This window comes from Musca autumnalis, unplaced genomic scaffold, assembly GCF_047663935.1.
Source record: "Musca autumnalis isolate F117 unplaced genomic scaffold, ASM4766393v1 scaffold_5, whole genome shotgun sequence".
Classification (NCBI taxonomy): domain Eukaryota; kingdom Metazoa; phylum Arthropoda; class Insecta; order Diptera; family Muscidae; genus Musca; species Musca autumnalis.
Window position 1 is genome coordinate 127238141 of NW_027412088.1, and position 22393 is coordinate 127260533.

At 33.0% G+C, this 22393-nt stretch overlaps 1 protein-coding gene across 2 annotated transcripts in view; it reads right to left on the reverse strand.

Moving 5' to 3' along the window:
* Nucleotides 1–2145: 2145 nt before the first annotated feature.
* The window catches only part of bs (serum response factor blistered), a 225296-nt gene continuing 205048 nt past the window's right edge, over nucleotides 2146–22393 (reverse strand). For both annotated transcript variants that reach the window (XM_073989375.1, XM_073989374.1), the window contains exon 4: nucleotides 2146–2426. In XM_073989375.1, the coding sequence (XP_073845476.1) occupies nucleotides 2367–2426 (60 nt within the window). In that variant the 3' untranslated portion in view covers nucleotides 2146–2366. The remainder of the gene's footprint in view (nucleotides 2427–22393) is intronic.

A 22393-nucleotide genomic window follows, 5' to 3' on the forward strand; every position in this document is an offset into this window, starting at 1 on the left:
TTTGCTTGTGATATTTCAAGATTTAGGAGTTTTTTGTGGAAGTGTTCTTCAATTTTGCCTAATTTCGTTATTAGTGTATTACAATTGAAAAGTTGATTTACCTTCGTTGTTGTAGCTTTTGTGTGTTGGGGTATGATACCATAATCTCGACATGTCAGTAGAAATTTAAGTCGTTCAGTTTGTTGTGCTAGCCTTTTAATTTCATTGCAATATTCTTTCATAGTTTTGCAAGTTGCCTCGTCATATTTTAAGGAGATATGTTGAAAATAATTCTTCATTTTGTGCATTTATTGTTGTTGGTTGTTTGAATGTTTTCTTTCAATAGTGCTTTCGGCAGGCTTTCCGATAATTTGTTGATTTTTGATGTTCTTGGTCCAATTAGATTTATTCGTTTGGGGTTTTTTAAGCTTGCAGACCTAAGTTGAGTAGATAAAAATCCTTTTATTTCATTTATCCCGACGTTTCGTCAATTTTTGTTGACATCTTCAGGAGATGCGTCTATTTAATTAAAAACATTACATTACATCAAATTCTTCATGTTAAGTTATACAACTTACGATAAATTAGATAAAGTTTACATGAAGTATATTTTCGTCAGTGCACAAATTTAAATTATTGTAAAGCCTTAATTTATTTTAACGGCTGCTTAAAAAACTATTATCACAGGCATCTATATTGCAATTCTGTAGCTAACGCTTATGTTATTCGTGTCTTCTTTGAGGTTCATTGTTTTGTTTATTTTCTGCTGTATCCGTAAGCTTTATATTGTATATCTTTTGTTATCTTTGTTCTCTTTATCAAGAATTTTGACATTTGTAAAATGTGCTTTGTGGCCAGTTTTGGCAATATGTTGCGCAAGTGCTGTTTTCTGTGTTCCCTTTTCAATGTCAGTTTTGTGTTCTCCCATTCTCGTTTGAAGTGTTCGTTTTGTAGTGCCAATGTCCATACATTCTATTTCGTAGACTACGTTATGTTGTTGTTGTTTCTCAATGGGTGTTTTGACGTTAGTGTATATTCTGTTTAATGTTTGGTTTGCTTTATACGCATAACATATGTTTTGTGTTTTGTTTATTACCATTCCCATACTTTTGTTGTCTGTTAGACCAGGAATATATTTTAGGCTGCAGTATTTTTTGGTTTCTTCTTGGTTGGTAGGGTTGCCATCATTTAATTTTCGTAAGCTGTCTTGAATAAGTTTTGGTATTAATTTTTTGGGGAAACTATTGTTAGTTAAAATGGTTGTAATTTCTATTATGTTGTTTTTATGAAATTCTTGATCGCTTATGCGTAGTATTCTCATGATAAAACTTTTGGCTGTATTGATTATTTGGGATTTTGGTTGTGTTGTGTGGTAGTTCATGATTCTACCAGAAGCAATGTTTTTATGATACCAGTCAAATTTAATGGAACTTCCGTTTGTTATTAGTTTTGTATCCAAATATGCAATACAATTGTTTGTTTCAACTTCATAAGTGAATCGTATTTTTTCGTGGTACTTGTTGAGTGTAGTGAGAATTTCATTTATGTCTTTCTTCTTGATAATAGAAAATGTGTCGTCCACATATTTGGTTATAAATTTCATTTTTATGTCTTTTTTACTTAGTTCATGAATAGTGTTATGAATGTTTTAAGTAGCCGCACTTGCCGTTGGGCATCAAAATATCTGAAGAATAAAGATATAAACAATAAAATTTTTGTGTTTTATGACCTAAAGCCAAACAAGAAAGAAAACAATTTATTGCATGGTTTACCTTATACAGTTTATAAAGAGTCACTGTTAAAGCCGTTTATCTAATAGTACGTTAAATATAAGGACATTTAATAAATCCAATCCAAATCCAAATAAATCTTCATAAAAAAGATTATCCCGGCAAAAAGCTCTAATGTAAACAATATACCATTAGGATTCCAGTAGTGTTTCGATAAAAGTACGAAGATAATACTTGATGTGCCAGTCTTTCTTATAGTTTTCGATTAATTTCATAAAATGATAAAAAATACCAAAACAAATGGAAACAACTTGCTGCGTGTATGCTTATATGTATGTATAACAATTCTAACGGGCATAATTGTGGTGTTGTATTTCTATAGATTTTTTCCTTCATTGTTATACCTACCATGGGTACAATATTTTATAAACTTGTATTATAAGTGTGGGACATTTTATTTTCAATTTCCTTATTTTTTGACAATTAAATGTACATATAATGTATGCATTGCATATGTTGATCGATGTTGATGATGCTTCCTTAATATTACTCATTCCAGCTCTTTCTTTATTGTTATTGTGGGAACAGCCTGACTATTTTTTTCTGGAGTGTTTCTTGACCGGCTTTGGGTGGCATTTAAAGGGAGTTTACTAGGTTCTAGTAGATTTGCAGTCGAAGGGGGTAAAGGAATAGCAACATATTGGTGACCGCTTCCATCTGAAATAAAAAAGTAAACAAATTTGAATAACGAATAAATAATGTAATAACGAATATAATGGCTTGTAATAACTATAATGCCAATATTCAGTTCAATTTAGATATTATAAATAAATATAATGACAACAGTATATGAAATATGTATGTCATATAATCAGTAGTGGCATTCTGTAACTCATTTTTGCTGTTACCGACAAAAATCGATAAAATTAAATCGCAAAATTATTACTAAAAACATAAAGAAAAGTTGACATCGCTGTTTGTGTCGGTAAGGCCTAGCGACTACTTTTTGTTCATCGTTAACTTACCGAAAAATTTCGTTAATTATCGAAATTAAAAGCAATTTAATTTTACCGACAATTATCGATAACAGCAAAAATGAGTTACAGAATCCCACTACAGGAATGTAATGTTATTTCTATATTTGGTATAAACTGCAAAAAACTCTTTTATCCCGGACTGCAACGTTTTCGACATCATGACAATTAACTAATACAATGCAAGATCAATTAGTTATTAACATACATATATCCCCACTAGCAAAATGCTCGCTACTTCGTATGCGGAAATGGAATAATATACAAATAAACAATATTTAATATGAAAATGGTAGATACTGAAAATTTATTTAGAAACCGCCTTCACGTTAACATGAAAGCAATGTTACACTATTCAGTTAAATTTTTAATATCCATGGTATTACATGTAGAAACGTTTCATACATTTTAAAGCCCGATTTTCATAAAAATGGTGATTCAATCTTAACGGTGAACCACATAACAAAATTAATTTATCGGTTCACTCAACACCATTGCTTCAATATTTAGTATTATTTAATATTTCTAGAACACTTATTGTACTACGAGGGCGGTTCGGAAACTTCTTAGCCTATCAATGAAAGAGAATAGTTAGTTTTTCAAAAATATTTTTATTTTTCAATATAATCTCCTGAAACTTCAATACACTTAGTCCAACGCTTTCCTAGCAATTCTATCCCTTGATTAAAATAGTTTTCCTTAAGGTCTTCAAAATAGTGGTTTACAACTGTAATTGCATCTTCATTTGAGGTAAAACGCTTGGCAGCAAGGCATTTTTTTTAGATTTGGGAACAAGTAAAAGTCACTGGGAGCTAAAATTAGGAGAATAAGGTGGATGGTCAAGCAACTCGTACTTTAATTCGTTGATTTTAGCCATTGTTAAAACACTCTTGTGCGCTGGTGCGTTGTCTTGATGAATTTTTTTTTTGTGTTGTAAGCCAGGACGTTTTTTTCGAATTCGTACATTTAATTGATCCAAAAGGTTGCAATAGCACTCTGAATTTATTGTTTTACCCTTTTGCAGATAGTCAATCAATAAAATACCTTTGAAGTCCCAAAGAACCTTTGCCATAACCTTACCAGCCGATTGAATTGTTTTTGCCTTCTTTGGGGCACTTCCTCCAGCTTCAGTCCATTGTTTGGATTGTTCTTTTGTCTCTGGAGTATAGTGGTGGATCCATGTCTCATCAAGAGTTATGAAACGACGCTTAAAATCCATTTCATTTCGCTTAAAACGATCAAACAAGCTTGAGAAATGTTCATTCTTATGCGTTTTTGATCGACTGTTAACAAATGCGGCACCCATCTTGCAGAAAGCTTTTTCATCTGTAGTTCTTCATGCAAAATTAAATGGACTCGATCATTTGAGATGCCCATGATATTAGCAAATTCACGCACTTTTATTCGTCGATCATTTAATACCATATCATGCACTTTGGCTACAATTTCTGTTGTTGTTGCTGTTTTGGACGTCCACTACGTGGTTCATCATTAATGCTTGTACGACCACGTTTAAATTCAGCAACCCAATTTTTTACTGTTGCATATGAAGGAGCACTTTCACCTAACACATTCACCATGTCATTATGAATTTCATGTCCCGATAAACCTTTTTTATGCAAATATTTAATGACAGCACGCATTTCTAATTTTTCCATTGTTAAAAAATTGCGGGTGCGTCTTTTTTGAAAACCTGTTTCTATATGAAGGAGTTGCCAGATGGAAACAAAATATAACATGTGTTCATAACAGAGATGGAAGTTTCCAAAACACTTAACTTTTTTCTGTTTATACCGCGCCTTTTGTGCTAGGCTAAGAAGTTTCCGAACTGCCCTCGTACCACCTCTAACAGTGAACCTGACAAATAAATAATAAATCAATATTTCACTTCTATTCTTTAACCCAAGTCTAAATTTTAGTGCATTTTCGTACTTTTCGCACACTAATTATATAATTCCAGCTTCACCCAACACCAAATTTAGTACCATTTTGTAATTTTCGTATTTCCAACATCAACTCAATAATTCAATAATTATTATTATTATTGGTATAAGTTTAAGAAATTACATCCCTATATCCCAACCGCGATACTCATTTACACATCTATCTCTTCTCCTATAACCAATTATAGCAGTATTTAGTACTTTTCGTCGTATACATAAATACGAATTTTCGAAACCTCCTCCATATCTCCACTCTAAACACCAACTGCTATCCTAATAACAAATTTCACAATTTCAGCTCTATTCCTTTACACTATAACAATTTGAACGAAATTCTGTGGTATTTAGTAATTTTCGTTCACTTATTGTACGTATATCCACAACCACATCCTTCATCCATATCTCAACCCTACACACCAACAGCGACTATAATACCAAATTTCTTAATTCCACCTCTATTCAGATACCAAATTTAGTACCAGTTAATACTTTTCGTACGAAAGTACGAATTTCAATAACAATGTCAATCCTTAACTCCAACAGTAATCCTAATTCTATATTTAAGGATGCTCGATGCGTTCACCAAATCCAAATTATTTCACATTTCGTATCATTTAGTACATTTCGTACATACATAACATTTACAAAAAATTACAGATGGAAAACTCATATTTTAAAACTAAAGAAGGAGCTAATTCCCAGAGCAAACATCATCAAGTACTTGTCCAGCAAATGCTACGCACATATAAATACCCTTACGTATCTGGTGAAAACACTAGTGCTGAGCAAAATCGATTATGGATTTTACATGTATGGAAACAGCCCAAAGTCTTCCCTAAAATTCATCAAATCTGTATACCACGACTGCCTAAGATCGAGTTTATATGCCTATCGTACAACACCAATAAAAATATTACTAGCTGAATCTGGATTGCCGTCACTAGAGGAAAGATTTATAGAGAGTAAAAATAGACTTTTGCCCAAAATTATGTCCATAAACTCATCGATAATAGATGAAGACGTTAATAAGGCGATTTCATCGAAACGTATACCGAAAATGCCGTCTATTATATATGAATGTATCCACAACAATATCATTGATTTTAAAAATAAGGTGATGAGCTACTCTTCAAAATATCCGGTGTGGATGTTCCCAAAAAAATCATGTGATATATCGTTATCATTTTTCAAAAAGGATAACACACCCAACGAAGTATACGTATCACATTTTCAACAACTAATCACCCTGCACGCCGATTGGTCAACACTTTTTACTGATGCTTCAAAGAATGATTTTACAACCGCTTATGCAGTTGTAAATAATGCTGGTAATATACTTGCATCTAAAATTACATCTAACTACTGCTCTATTTTTACCGCAGAAGTAGCAGGAATTCTACAAGCCATCACTATAGCAAAACAATCTAAAGGAAAAACGATGATTCTTACCGACAGTTTATCCGCTATAAAATCAATACTGAATATTTCAAACATCAAATGGGCCGGCATCAACAAAATAAGGGACTTACTTACGTCCAACATCAATAAAATAAAACTAATTTGGATTCCCGGACATGTTGGTTTACCTGGTAATATGCATGCCGACGCTGCTGCAAAGTTAGCATGCAATTCTCCATTGTTCTTTGATAATATTATCGAAAATCTTGATCTCAAAGCAAACATCTTAGTCCATCTTCATGAAAAACACGCTGCAAATATGAACAATTTTAAACATCACCACTATAGTGATATAAACCCACAAAACCAAGCAGCAGTGTATCCTACGAACACTGAGAAAAAGAAAGTTAAGATTTTTTCCCGTTTACGCATGGGACATACAATTCTAACACATCAACATCTAATTAATAAGAATATGGATAATAAATGTCCCAAATGCGGCGCTGTTGCAGATGTCAAACACATTCTTCAGTCTTGCAGTAATCTATCCCAACAACAACGCACACTTTTGCAAAGCAGAGGTGTTGAATTACTTAAAACCATTAATCATCAAAATGTAAACTCAATATTTATGTACATAAAACGAAACAACCTAATTATTTAAAAAAATATATGTATATAATTTATCATTAATTTTACCAAGCATGAGCTGATGGCCTTTGTAGCTAATGCTCCTGTACTCCTTGTAATTATCCTTATATTAACTATAAGTATAATTGTAAATAAATAAATAAATAAATAAATCTGGCAAACAGCAACATTTATTCCAAATTTCAGGGTTAAAGCTCTACTCGTTCACCCGAGTCCAATTTGTATCACATTTAGCACTTTTCGTACGCATAAGAACGAATTTCCAAAACTGTCTCAATCATCCACCCAACAGTAATCATAATTCCAAATGTCGGGATTCCAGCTCTATCCGTTCACCAAAATCCAAATTGTACCAAATTTAGTACTTTTCGTACACATAAGTACGAAATTGAAAAAAACAATCTCAATCCTACACACAGAGAAGAGATATTGTTGGAACAATCATATTCTAAGAACAAAATAGTGTATTTTAAAAATCTGAAAATATATATTGTTGTTTCAACCATATATTTTTTATTAGGGAACATGATGACACAAAACATATTGTTGCGCCAACAATACATATTTTAAGAATTTTAAAATACACTATTTTGTTCTTAGAATATGATTGTTCCAACAATATTTTTTCTCTGCATGTACACTCCTACGCTAATCATAATTCTAAATTTTAGAATCCCGGCTTTATCCGTTAACCCAAAGGCAAATTGAACCAAATTTAGTACTTTTCGTACACATAAGTACGAATTTCCAAAATACCTCCATATCTAAATCCTACACTCAAACTAAGGCCATGTTTATATTATAGCCTTTTGCAGGGTTAACCTTCTTTATGAGGATTTATTTGAAATATAAGCAATGGAATTGACATTTGAAACCTAGTGGGTTTGTTAAATCCGGTTATATATAAACGTACTATAAGCTTTATTCCAAATTTCAGGATTACACCTCTATCCATTCACCCAAATAAAATTGTACCACATTTAGTATCATTTAGTACTTTTCAGGATCCCAGCTCTATCTGTTCACCCAAAACAAGATTGTACCAAATTTTATACCATTTCGTACTTTTCGTACGCAGTGTGTACGAATTTCCTAAACTACCCCAATCCTATACTCCAATAGCAATATTATTTCCAAATTTCAGAATTATATCTCTATCCGTTCAATTAAATCCAAATAGTACCACATTTAGTACCTTTGAAGTACGAATTTCCAAAAATACCTCTATATCTCAATCCTATACTTAAACAGCAATTATAATTCCAAATGGCAGTTTTCCAGCATTATCCGTTCTCCCAAATCCAAATTGTACCATATTTAGTTCCATTTAGTACACATCGTACACATAAGTCCGAATTTCCAAAGCTGTCTCCATAGCTCAAGCCTACACACAGGAAAAATTGCCTCTCTAACATATGACCCAAACATATTTTGCAGCAAAAGTATATTTGTTTGCAAGCAGTCGCAAACATAACATATGTTTGGGTCCTCCAAAAAAATATATGTTTTGGTGCAAACAAATTATATGTTTAGGTGCAAACAAATACAAACCTAAAAGCCACAAAAAAAAAACAAACACATGCACCTGTGGGAGCTTTCTGAGAGCAAGGGAGCGTAAATGTCAATGTGTAACACATTGAAATGTATGCTCACTTGCTCTCAGCAAGCGCTCACTGGCTATTTCTAACATGTAAACACATTTATAAATGGTGGTGTTTTTTATTGAAGGGAATAGAAAAAAAAAAGAAAAGCAACAAAGACACATAGGTACATAAAAAATTCCAAGGAAATACATAACACACTTTAATAAAAGAAAAACTGAATGAAATAAATTATAAAAAGTATCACTTAAAAAAAAAATTATATAGAAACATCGTTGAACGCTTCTTCTTAGTTGTGGAATAAAACACATTTTCTTCAAAGATGAAATCATCAGCGGGAAATCGGCATTTGGAATCAAATGATTATATAGTGTAATAAATAGGTACATCCATATTTCAAATATACATATGTACAGTTGCGAAAACAATAATAGCACCACCATGAACAATTTGTTTGTCATTATGAAAACCAATGAAGATTGTTGTTGTTTCCACAAATGTTGTTGTTACCTTCTTAGCCCAAGGTGTCCTCTTTTATAAAAAAGTAAAAGTAACATTCACATTATTATAAATATTGGTTTTTGGCAGCTTTAACCAAAAACGGTCAAAAAGAGGCGAAATAAATAATAGCACCACTTACAATTTCTACATAAAACGAGTAACTTTAGGGAAATTTTCTAGCACTTAAACATTTGTTTGACTTTTTGCACATTAATTTCCATTTTTTGGATATTCCAATTTAAAAAAAAAAAATAGGATGTTTTAAGTTGAAATTGGTCATAAAAGGGCATACAGTGCGAAGAATCCCAAAATAATAAAGAACACCTGTGTTGATGGCAAAATTTTACCGATAAGTTGTCAAATTTGTTTAAAACTCAAAAAAAAAAATGATTCATCGCGCAATTAAATGTAAAGAAAATACATAAAATATTGGAATTATATGACCCTTGACAGAACATCAGGTCAGAATTTACATCCCGAATACCAAAAAGTAGTATTTCAAACGTCCTAGTAGACTATAAAAGCATTATATTGTATTGGAAATAGAACAAAAAGTTCACAAATGTCCCAGAGAACATAATTTAAAAACACTCAGTTCGGGGAAACGCCATAATTTTAACGGACAATACGATGCGGAGCCGAAAAAAATTAACAAGGAATTTCTACATTTGCTAAACCAACTGTGGGACCATATTTTATCTAGTTGTGTGACAAAATATTCATTTTTGGAGGATAGTATTTTCGTTTATTTGTCAGATGACCTAAAAAACTCGGAATAAAACCAAAAATGTGCAGCAAAACCCATTAACAGAGGATTTTTAACCGTATAAATATGAGGTTGACTTTGTCCTTAGAGACTAAGCCCTATACACGGTATCAAACCCGTAAAGAATTGACATATTTTCGTTGAAATCCTGGAAATGACGACTCCATTTAATAAAGAAGATAATTTGGCACTAGTTTGGTCTTTCCAACTGAATATAAACAGTAATAATCTGGGGTATAACCTGGAAAAAAGTAAAAGAAATTGTGGTTTATAAGTTACTAGCTGAACCCGGTGAGCTTCGCTACCCCTTTAGATTGATATGCATTTGAAATTTTACGGATTTTTTGAAATCAGAAAGAAATCAAATTCAAAAATTTAAAGTAAAGTATTTATTGTAATGCTTTAGGATATACAATGTTTTTTGTTTTTCCTTCAGGAGCGTAAACAAACAAATCGGCCGGTCTACCAACACGTGAACATGCAACGTAGAGCTGACCATGAAAAAAGCAAGAACATGCTAAATTTAGGCCGCATACACGAAGAGTCTGTCCTTGGGATTTATTTATAGTCATTGCAAATGCCAAACGTACAGGAAACTGCAATCTTTTAAAATTGAAGGGCGTTTCTGTTGCTATTAGCAACAGCAGTACATCTGAACCTATATACTTCCCAGTAATAATCGTTGCCTCAATTAAATAGTTATGTAGTTTTTTACTGTTAACCTTGTACCATTGCAAAGGCGAGGTGGGTCTTTGTTTCTTAATAAAATAATAGGAACACCAACTTTTAGCACTAAATTATGTGGTGGAAAGCCTGGAAGATCCAACGAATTTAGGAATTCAACTGGATAGGTAACCGCGTCGTCTTCAATTGGCACAGTATCAATGGATTTGTACGTTCGTGCATTTCCTGAAATTCTTTCAATATAATTTACCAATTTGTTTTGTAGACCAATTTCCGCCACATATTCCAAATTTCATTGAAAGTGGGCTTACATAGCGTGTTTGGTGCAACAAATACATGAAATCGGCCGAAAATATATATGGGAGCTATATGTAAAGCTGAACCGATTTCAATATAATTTGACAACTTTTATTGTAGATCAATTTCGGCCACATATTTCAAATTTCATTGAAATTGGACATACATAAGGTGTTTATTGGATAAAATACATGAAATCGGCAAAAATATATATTGGAAGTATATGTAAATCTGATCCGATTTCATTATAATTTGGCAAACTAATTTCTAGGATCAATTCGTCAAAGATTCCAAATTTCGTCAAAATTGAACATACATGGCGTGTTCGGTGTAGAAAATACATGAAATCGGCCGAAAATATATGTATATGGGAGCTATACCCAATCTGAACCGATTTCAAAATAGTTTGGAACATTTATTTCTGCAATAAATTCCGTCACACATTCCAAATTTCATTGGAATTCGGCATACAAAACGTGTTTTATGCATCAAATGCATTAAATCGGCCGAAAATATACATATCTAAATCTGAGCCGATTTCAAATTAGTTTGGCAAATTTATTTTTAGACCAAATTCCGTCACACATTCCAAATTTGAAGACTGTATCGACAATCGTTCGTTAGATATCAGCATACAAAGTCTACATTTTTTGGAGGTACCTTTCGATCCTGAGGCTATATCTCCAGATCGGAGCGGAATTTTTAAGAATTATATAGCCTGTGACACTTTCAGGCCATGTGGTAATATACTCTGAAAGTTTCAGGAAGATCGGTTCAGCGGTTTTTGAGTCCATAAACTTCAAACAAACAAACGTACAAACATTTTCCTCTTTTATAGATATAGATGCCGCACAAATTTCATTCAAATAAATATGGGAGCTATAGCTAAATCAACACCGATTTCAATACTTATTTCTACACTGAATTTAGTTACACATTGGACATACATAGCGTCTATGGGGCATCAAATACATGAAATCGGACGAAAATATATATATAGGAGCTATATCCAAATCTGAACCGATTTCAATATAATTTGGCATACTCATTTCTACAACAACTTTAGTCACACATTCCAAATTTCAATGAAATTGGACATACATAGTGGGTTGGGTGCATCAAATACATGAAATCGGCCGAAAATATATATAGGAGCTATATCCAAATCTGAACCGATTTCAACATAATTTGGCATACTCATTTCTACAACAAATTTAGTCACACATTCAAAATTTCACTGAAATTGGACATACATAGTGGGTTGGGTGCATCAAATACATGAAATCAGCCGAAAATATATATAGGAGCTATATCCAAATCTGAACCGATTTCATTATAATTTGGCATACTCATTTCTACAACAAATTTAGTCACACATTCCAAATTTCATGGAAATCGGACATATATAGCGTGTTTGGTACATCAAATACTTGAAATCGGACGAAAATATATATGGGAGCTATATCCAAATCTGGACCGATTTCAATATAATTTGGCATACTCATTTCTACAACAAATTTAGTCACACATTCAAAATTTCACTGAAATTGGACATACATAGTGGGTTGGGTGCATCAAATACATGAAATCGGCCGAAAATATATATAGGAGCTATATCCAAAACTGAACCGATTTCATTATAATTTGGCATACTCATTTGTACAACAAATTTAGTCACACATTCCAAATTTCATGGAAATCGGACATATATAGCGTGTTTGGTACATCAAATACTTGAAATCGGACGAAAATATATATGGGAGCTATATCCAAATCTGGACCGATTTCAATATAATTTGGCATACTCATTTCTACAACAAATTTAGTCACACATTCAAAATTTCACTGAAATTGGACATACATAGTGGGTTGGGTGCATCAAATACATGAAATCGGCCGAAAATATATATAGGAGCTATATCCAAATCTGAACCGATTTCATTATAATTTGGCATATTCATTTCTACAACAAATTTAGTCACACATTCAAAATTTCACTGAAATTGGACATACATAGTGGGTTGGGTGCATCAAATACATGAAATCGGCCGAAAATATATATAGGAGCTATATCCAAATCTGAATCGATTTCATTATAATTTGGCATACTCATTTCTACAACAAATTTAGTCACACATTCCTAATTTCATGGAAATCGGACATATATAGCGTGTTTGGTACATCAAATACTTGAAATCGGACGAAAATATATATGGGAGCTATATCCAAATCTGGACCGATTTCAATATAATTTGGCATACTCATTTCTACAACAAATTTAGTCACACATTCAAAATTTCACTGAAATTGGACATACATAGTGGGTTGGGTGCATCAAATACATGAAATCGGCCGAAAATATATATAGGAGCTATATCCAAACCTGAACCGATTTCATTATAATTTGGCATATTCATTTCAACAACAAATTTAGTCACACATTCAAAATTTCACTGAAATTGGACATACATAGTGGGTTGGGTGCATCAAATACATGAAATCGGCCGAAAATATATATAGGAGCTATATCCAAATCTGAATCGATTTCATTATAATTTGGCATACTCATTTCTACAACAAATTTAGTCACACATTCCAAATTTCATGGAAATCGGACATATATAGCGTGTTTGGTACATCAAATACTTGAAATCGGACGAAAATATATATGGGAGCTATATCCAAATCTGGACCGATTTCAATATAATTTGGCATACTCATTTCTACAACAAATTTAGTCACAGATTCAAAATTTCACTGAAATTGGACATACATAGTGGGTTGGGTGCATCAAATACATGAAATCGGCCGAAAATATATATAGGAGCTATATCCAAACCTGAACCGATTTCATTATAATTTGGCATACTCATTTCTACAACAAATTTAGTCACACATTCCAAATTTCATGGAAATCGGACATATATAGCGTGTTTGGTACATCAAATACTTGAAATCGGACGAAAATATATATGGGAGCTATATCCAAATCTGGACCGATTTCGATATATTTTGGCACATTTATTTTTAGGCTAAAATCCATCACACGTTTCAAATTTGGAGTCTGTATCTGTAACCGTTCTATAGATATTTGCATACAAAGTTTAAATTTTTTGGAGGTACCTCCGATTCTGATGCTATATCTCCGGATCAGAGCGGAATTTCGAAACTTTTTATATCCTATGTTACTTTCAGGCGATGTAGTAATATACCCTGAAAATTTCAGCAAGATCGGTTCAGTGGTTTTTGAGTCTATAAATTTCAAACAAACAAACAAACATACAAACATTTTTCTATTTTATATATATAGATGTGACCATTCTCCAAGGTTGGGCGCTATCCCTAGACAAATCAACAAAGTGTTAGAGAAGTTCATTAAGGTAACCACAACATCAAAACTAACGACCAGAAAATCATTTTGGACAGTTTCTTAGAGGTCCTTGAAGTGGAATCCTGCAATCAATGTCAGAATCCGCTTGTTCGATACCAAGCATATCCCAATGCGTTACTATCGAGTTCAACTGAACAGGAAATCAGTAGGCACTTGTTTTTCTTGATTTACTACTATTCTTGAGTGATAAAGTGTAGACATTTGTCCAATTTCTATAATTCTAAAAGAATTTATAATGGTGGTGCTATTATTTTTTTGCACACTTTTTGTGGTTTTTATAAAAATTGGTTTATTTTTTTAAAAAGTGTCGAAAAATAATTGTGGTTTTTGTTCTTTAGAGTCGGTTAGTTCTAAAAACGCATGAAACGGTCAGAAAAATTTGGCCATGTAAATAAGAATGCCTCCAACCCATTTTTGTAGGAGGTGGTGCTATTATTTTTTTCGCAGCTGTATGTATGTATATGAAAAATGTATTGATGTAATTACCAATATTAAATGCGATTTCTTCCTTGTCCAATAAAATATTTCCATTCACCTTTTTGATTCAATTCTAAAATGTATTGGAAATTTAATTTACTAAAAACCACAATTTCTTTAAGAAAAGACAAAACACTGATGTATTTACTTCATTTTACTGTCTCTACTCAACGATGTTCTCTAGAACACTGTTGAAAAAAGACCAACATAATTAATACAATTTTTTTCTTCAACAGTAATCCTAAGTCCAAATTTCAGGTTTGCAGCTCTATCCATTCACCCAAATCCAAATTGTATCAAATTTATTACAATTTAATACTTGTCGAATTAAAAAAACTGCCAGCATAACTCAGTTTTGCACTTCAAGAGCAATCTTAATTCAAAATTTCAGGTTTCCAGCTCTATCCGTTCACCCAAATACAAATTGTACCAAATTTAGTACCACAACCATTATTTCCATACCAAATTCCTAGATTCTAGCTATAGCCGTTCAAAATATACAATTGGTACTAAATTTATTAACTTTTAGTACTTTTCGTACACTTTTAAGTTGAATTTCCAAAAACCCTTTGGTACATCTTTTTAACTATCCATCAGTGACCCTCACCAAATTTCAGAATTCAAGCTCTTCCCGTTTGCCTTATACAATGGGTACCAAATTTAGTACCTTTTAGTAGTTTTCGTACCCTTCTAGTTCGAATTTCAAAAAACCCTGCCTTACCTCACTCCTACCCACCAACAACAACCCACACCCAAAATTTCATAATTCTAGTTTCAGCCGATTTTTTTGGACGATGATACGTCAGTCACTCAGTCATCACTAGACATCGGATTTTAGCATGTTTTTTATTTCTTATCCGATTGGACTCAAATTTTGAATCTGAGGGTCAATTTTTCGATATTTGGGGTCATATCAAAAATATGCAAAAAATATGCAAAAAGTATGCAAAAAATATGCAAAATATATGCAAAATATCCCAACAATATGCTAAATATGCAAGTGTTTTTTTGACAAAAATCGTCAATTAAATTTGGAAAATCATCAAAAAAGCCTTCTAAATTAAGCTTTTTGCCGTTTAACATAGTTTTTTGCAGACTATTATGTTATTGAGACTCTCCAGATATTCCGCCGCAGCAATAAATCTGGACTAATAAGTCTTAAATCAGTTTTCACAAGGTGAGAAAATGTCAAATGACCCAGCATTCCTATTACAACATAAGTAGCTTACTATACAAATGTTTGTAATGGAAAAATTTCAAAAACTCAATCAAAAATGTCAAAATCAACGTGTCCAAATAGGGTGAAAGTTTCTACTCGGCCAAAATTGTCTAGCAGAAAAACGAAGGAGCTAGAGTTAGTCATCGCAATTTTTGTTTAGATAAAAGCGCAATTTTTTCTAGATTTTGGAAAAAGGGGTCGTTTTTTAGCGCAAAATGGGAAAAAGTACTAGAGTACCATTTTCGATTCCAGGTTCTGGAATATAACTATAATTAGAAGTACTAAAAATACATAATTTTATAATATCGATCTATATTGTACACATACAACCGCTTAATGCAGAACTGGGAAATGTCCACTCCTTGGCGAAAAGTAATTCTTTATTGTTATACCCATCCACGATGAATAATAAGCAAAATGAAGAACACCCAATGATTAGTGCAAAATGACATCACTCAGAAAAACCATACAATAACGTGGTAGTGGTAAAATAAGTCAAAAACCTTGGAATTATCTTTAACATGACAAAACTACTTACATATTTCTAATAGAAAAGCATTTGGAATGCTAAAAAAATATAGTTCATTCATTATTGCTACAGTCGAAAAGTCATAACCTTTTTGTATACACAATCAATTAATTTATACCTGCCCGTGTACTCGATAATTTGTACTAATTATTAAATATGCTTCGAATTTTGAAAGTTTTTTAATGGAGAAGTTGTTGTAAAAATTGTTTCAGCAACATTTAGTAAAAATGATCGAGTACAAGGATATAACACCTTTTACAACACATTAGTCTTGTTGTAAAGGATATAAATAAATATATTAAGAAAAATATTCGCCGCAATATTGTCATTAAAGTGCCAAAGGCACTATGCACCTAAAAGGCAAAGATTTCAAGGAATCTTAATTTAAAAAAAGAAATTTTACATCTGTCCCGTGTTTTGCTTACATCCTGATGTAAACTTTAAAAACGTCATATTTCTAGCTCTACTTTCACAATCTGATTGGCTTTTTCTGTAATTTATGAAAATTGGGTCTTGTTACATGGTAAATTAGTAAAAAGTAACTCCATATTTATATTAGGCAATTTTCTTTGCGGCAGTTGTCAGTTTGATGGTGAGAGAGGTGAGGCATATGGTAACCCTTTGCCTCTCAATACACTCTCTCACCAACAAACTGACAATTGCCGTAAGGAAAATTGCCTAATATAAATATAGACTAAGGAAAGGAACAAATACGGGCAATGCCAATAAAAATGTCCGGATTGTCGTGTAGAAAAATTTCACTATTTTTTACACGTAGAGCGCTTTTTACTTCTTTATTTTATTTAAAAGTTCGGTATTAGCAATTACAATTTAAAAAAGTATTATGATATAACTATCACAAGTGATTTAATAATAGAAAATAATTTATTTTCTTTCCTATTCGTTAATCCGGACAATTTGATAATTCGGACACCGCCGAAACCAGTGGTGTAGGGATTTTCGAGATTATACTGTATATATGGGAGCAATGTCCAAATCTGAATCGATTATTACCAAAATAAATAGGGATCGCCCTAGGTCCAAAAAAATCTCCAATTTTTATGGGAATTGGTCTATAAATGTGACCTGTACTTTGTTTTCAAAAGGACATGGCCAGATGGATAAGTGCGAATCTATGCAGATCATCAAAAGGAACTGTGGGTCTATTTCGTTACCTTTTGCATGTTGCAAACTCATTCACTAAGACATAATACCCTTAAAATATAGTTATCAGTGCAATCATGCGAAATTTGTTTCCTTTAGTAAAATATGAAAGATTTTTATGTAATATTCATTATTTTCTTAGTCTTCATTTCTAGCTCATTTGTTATTCTGTCAGACAATTTTGGCCGAGCAGAAACTATCAACATATTTGGATACGTTCATTTTGACATTTCTGATTGAGTTTTTGAACAAATTTGTATTAGAAAGCAACTTATGTTGTAATAAGAAGGCTGGGTTATAGGAAATTTTTTAAGTCTTTTAGTCCAGATTTATTGCAGTGGCGGAATAATAATTAATAACATAATAATCTGTTAAGAAATCGACGTTTAACGGTAATAAACTTAATTTAGAACACTTTTTAATGACTTTTCAAAATTAAAAAATTACTTGCATATTTTGCATATTTTTGCGCATATTTTGCATATTTTGTGCATATGAGCCTGTCATTGCATTCAGTTTTCTTCAAAACGAATTTTGGTCCAATCAGAATTTTCGTATCTTTATTAATAAAAAATATGCAAAATCCGATGTCTAGTCATCACTAAGCTCTTTTATATATATAGATTATTCTGACTTCCTTTTTGTTATTGTTAAGATTTTTCTGAATGGTTTTATAGGCTTTTTGGTTATTTCAAAGTTAAAAGTAATACAAATTAAATTTAAACTGCCAAAGTGAATCTAAGGTAGACTTTCTAGCATAAACTGTTATTGTAAAATTAATATTTTTAAAGCGTTCAGAATTGAGTTCTAAAATGCGACCTTTAGCAAACGGAACAATATAATAATGACCACTTATCTTTTAAACTTCATTAAACAAAATATATATTAAAACAAGTGAGCCAAGGCTATAGTCGGGCCGGGGCCGACTATGCGATACCCACTACCCCTGTGCATAAGCTTTTGACTGGTAAAATTCAAAATATTAAAATTGGGGTAGCTTAGCGCCTTTGTTCTGAATGTCTTCATTAACACAGGTGAATTTTGTTGAAACGCATTTAAGTGCATCGTCAGTACAAGTCAAATAAAAAATGGAAAAGTGGGATGTACGCCAAGCATCAATAGGCTTTTTTCTCTGTAAGACCCCCATCAACCCCCAAAATTTCGTGAGGATCCGATCAAAATTCCGACCTGTAGAGTGATTGCACAAAAAGTTTAAAAAGGGATGCATTACCGATTATTGCGATATCTCTGTTGTTTGACCACCTATGACAACCTACTTCACATCGTTGCAAAGCTGATTTTTCTACTTTCCTTGCCAGGTTTTATTTACAGAAGAGAGATATTCGTTTTGAAATAAAACGTTGGCCTTTTCTCCAAATAATTTTGTTTTTACATTCCGACCCCTGAATAACATCCGACCATTACCAAAATCAATAGGTTTTTTCCTCTGTGTGACCCCCATTAACACACAAAATTTCGTGACGATCCGATCAAAATTGCGAAGGTGATTTCGCCACCTACGCCATTTTCTACTTCCATAGTCAGACTTTGTTTTTGGAAGGTCCTCAACCAAAGCTGTCATATTCGTCATTATTACTAAAATCGCAAAAATGAAAAGTTGTGTTCTATTAGCGGCTATTGCGATATCTTCGTACTTTGACCACCTACGACAACCTGTGATATTTTCTACTTTCATTAGCAGGTTTTGCTTTTGATATACCCCTTATAGAAGCGGAGATATTCGCTTTGAAATAAAACGTTGACTTTTCTCCAAATAAGTTTTGTGCCCATTCCGACCCCTGAATATTATCCTACCATCACAAAAATCAATAGGCTTCTTCCCCTCCGGGACCCTCATCAACACCCAAAATTTGGTGACGATCCGATCAAAATTGCGACCTGTAGCGTGATTACAAGGTTTAAATGGACAGACGGACGGACGCACATAGCCAGGTAGACTCAGCTCGTCGAGACAGTAGTTTTGGTATATAAGTATGGGTCTACGACCATTATTTCGATGCGTTACAAACTTTTTGGCCAAAACCAACTTATAATACCCTCCCCACATAGTGGTGTAGGGTATAAATAGACCCAGTCACGGTTATCCCATTTGTCTGAAGAATGATTTTTTTGTTGTTAAATATTTTATAAGTTACCAGAATAATATGCAATCATTAGCTTATATGGAATACACTGAAATACATGCTTTTCTGAGCCATGATCAGGTTAACTTGAAAATAAACCATATTCATGCATAAACCATATATCATATTCTAATCTTCTTTATCTGCAAACTCGTATTCGGATATTAGCGATCATACACTTTTTGTATGAGAATTAGAATATGTTATTACACTATGCGACACGAATATTATTAACCATATCTGACACCGCAGTGTAATAGAAGACCAAAAAAGAGAAGACACGTGTCTCGCCGTTTTTCCCTATCTCGTCAACTTTCGCGGATATCGGCCTCCGAAGTTTTGAGGCTTTGATGTCAAAGCGATCATTTTGTCAGGATTTTTGTCTTCCAACCCGTTAAGAAATTTGATTTTATCTCAGAGGCAAAGTTGTATCTCTTCTCATAAATAACAAAAATTGGAAACACTTAAAATCCATCAAGCTTCATCTTGATGGTCAAAATCGCCAAGGTGAAATTTCTTTCAACATTTTTTCTCGGGTTTGGGTCTACATATATCAGACATCAAAATGTACCTAAGATTTCAACAAACATCCTTCTAGAACAAATGAACTCCGTATAAATGGTTATTAGAGGTCTAAGGAAGCAAATGCTATTTTTATCATTTTTCTGTGTTTCTGGTCTATAGCTATTAAACCAAAATTAAACAAAAAAACTACAGTTATGTAGCAAAGATATCGGTAAACAAATTTTTGGAACATATAAACTGTCTGCGGAAGGTACTGAAAGGTCAAAATACTTTGGAAAATATTCGAAATTTATACTTTTTTCATCGATTCTGGTCCATATATACCACTCTACAAAATTCAAGATACAAATAACTACAAAAATGTACCTAAGATCTGAATTAGTTTCGAATTGAACTCCGGCCATTTCAATAAATACACCTTGACTGATTGCAATAAAGAGTATTTTGGGAAGGTCACCACTCAAGATTATGATGTGGCACACAATATTAAATCATGAACACATGCTTCTACTTCCAACCCACGAACAGGTTCCAAAAAACGTTATGCACCGGGAGCCATTATCCAACATAACGAAAAAGAACGATGTTTGGAATTGTTCAGAGAAACACAATAAATCGTTCGGAAAGTCCAAGAAAATGCGAATATCTCTACTTAGGGTACGCGAGAATAAAAAAAAAAAACAAAAAAAAAAAAAAAAAACAAAAAACAAAAAACAGCCGGGGCACGGGCGGATTGGAGCTTTGTTAAAAACAAAATTCCAATAAACAACCTCACAGGCAACTATGTTGGTGTTCTTTTCAACTCACAGAATTCGAAGAATTCTTAGTTGATACGTGCTGACATGTTGCAAAATATTTTGATTTTGGTGTTTCTTTGGAAAAGCCGAAAAGTGAGTGTGATTCTCATTCATATGAGAATACTAGACACTTAAAGAGTTCGGTTTTTCGCTAAAAAGGCATCATTTCAAAAACTGAGAAGCCAATTGATAATTCCCTTCGCCGGGATGAAATCATGATATTGGTAGCGATCAGTAAAATTTTGCAACACTGTCAGTTCGTTTTGAAAAACATTACTCTCTGTAATAGAGGGTAATAAATGAAGTTGAGCCAAAGGGGAATACTCCACTCAAGCAATCGAAAATGAGATTAAACTTCAAAAATAAACAAAACAAACAAAAAACAGCCGAGGCACGGGCGGATTGGAGCTATGTTACAAACAAAAAAACAAAATTCCAATAAACAACCTCACAGGCAACTGTGTTGGTGTTCTTTTCAACTCACAGAATTCGAAGAATTCTTAGTTGATACGTGCTGACATGTTGCAAAATACTTTGATTTTGGTGTTTCTTTGGAAAAGCCGAAAAGTGAGTGTGATTCTCATTCATATGAAAATACTAGACACTTAAAGAGTTCGGTTTTTCGCTAAAAAGGCATCATATCAAAAACTGAGAAGCCAATTGATAATTCCCTTCGCCGGGATGAAATCATGATATTGGTAGCGATCTGTAAAATTTTCCAACACTGTCAGTTCGTTTTGAAAAACATTACTCTCTGTAATCGAGGGTAATAAATGAAGTTGAGCCAATGGGGGAATACTCCACTCAAGCAATAGAAAACAAAAAACATTGTTCCACAACATCCCATACGGGACAAGGGAGACTTCCCTCATATCAATGAGTGCACCCCGATTCATATTTAGCTCAATGATATGGGACCTACTGTTTATTGCCGATCCGAACGGCGTGTCCTAAGACACCACTTGTGGAGAAGTTTTTCAAGGCTGAAATACTCAGGAAATGTCGCCAACATTACTGAGGGGGTTTTGCCACCGTTGAAAAATGTTTGATGTTGCTTGGCCGGGGAATCGAACCACCGACCTTCTGCGTGCAAGGCGGGCGTGCATACCATTGCACCACGGTGTCGTATTGTTTTGTATGAAAATATAAAATCTCTAAAATAGCAAAAATCGCAAGGTATCGTACTATGCACAGTGGATGCATTTGAATGGGGGCGTGTGACAAAAATAGTAAATATTGACCTATTTTATTAAAACTTTGGGGACTGTGTATATATCGCCACACAAGTGGCGACATTTCGATATAAATGCGTCCATATACATAGCAATTAACAATACCAATTACTTTTTAAATAAAAAATCAATGTAAAACATAATATGAAAAATTAAAAATTAGTCATTCAAAAGGATTTGTCTATATCCTTTTGTTTAAATGAATGAAAAATCAATTCACATTTATTTACAATAAATTTTGTTATACTCACTTTCTTAAGGTAAGGACACATTAGGCAAATAATTGCTCCAGCGACCTGCAGTGTGCGCTTACTGAGAGCAAGTGAGCGTA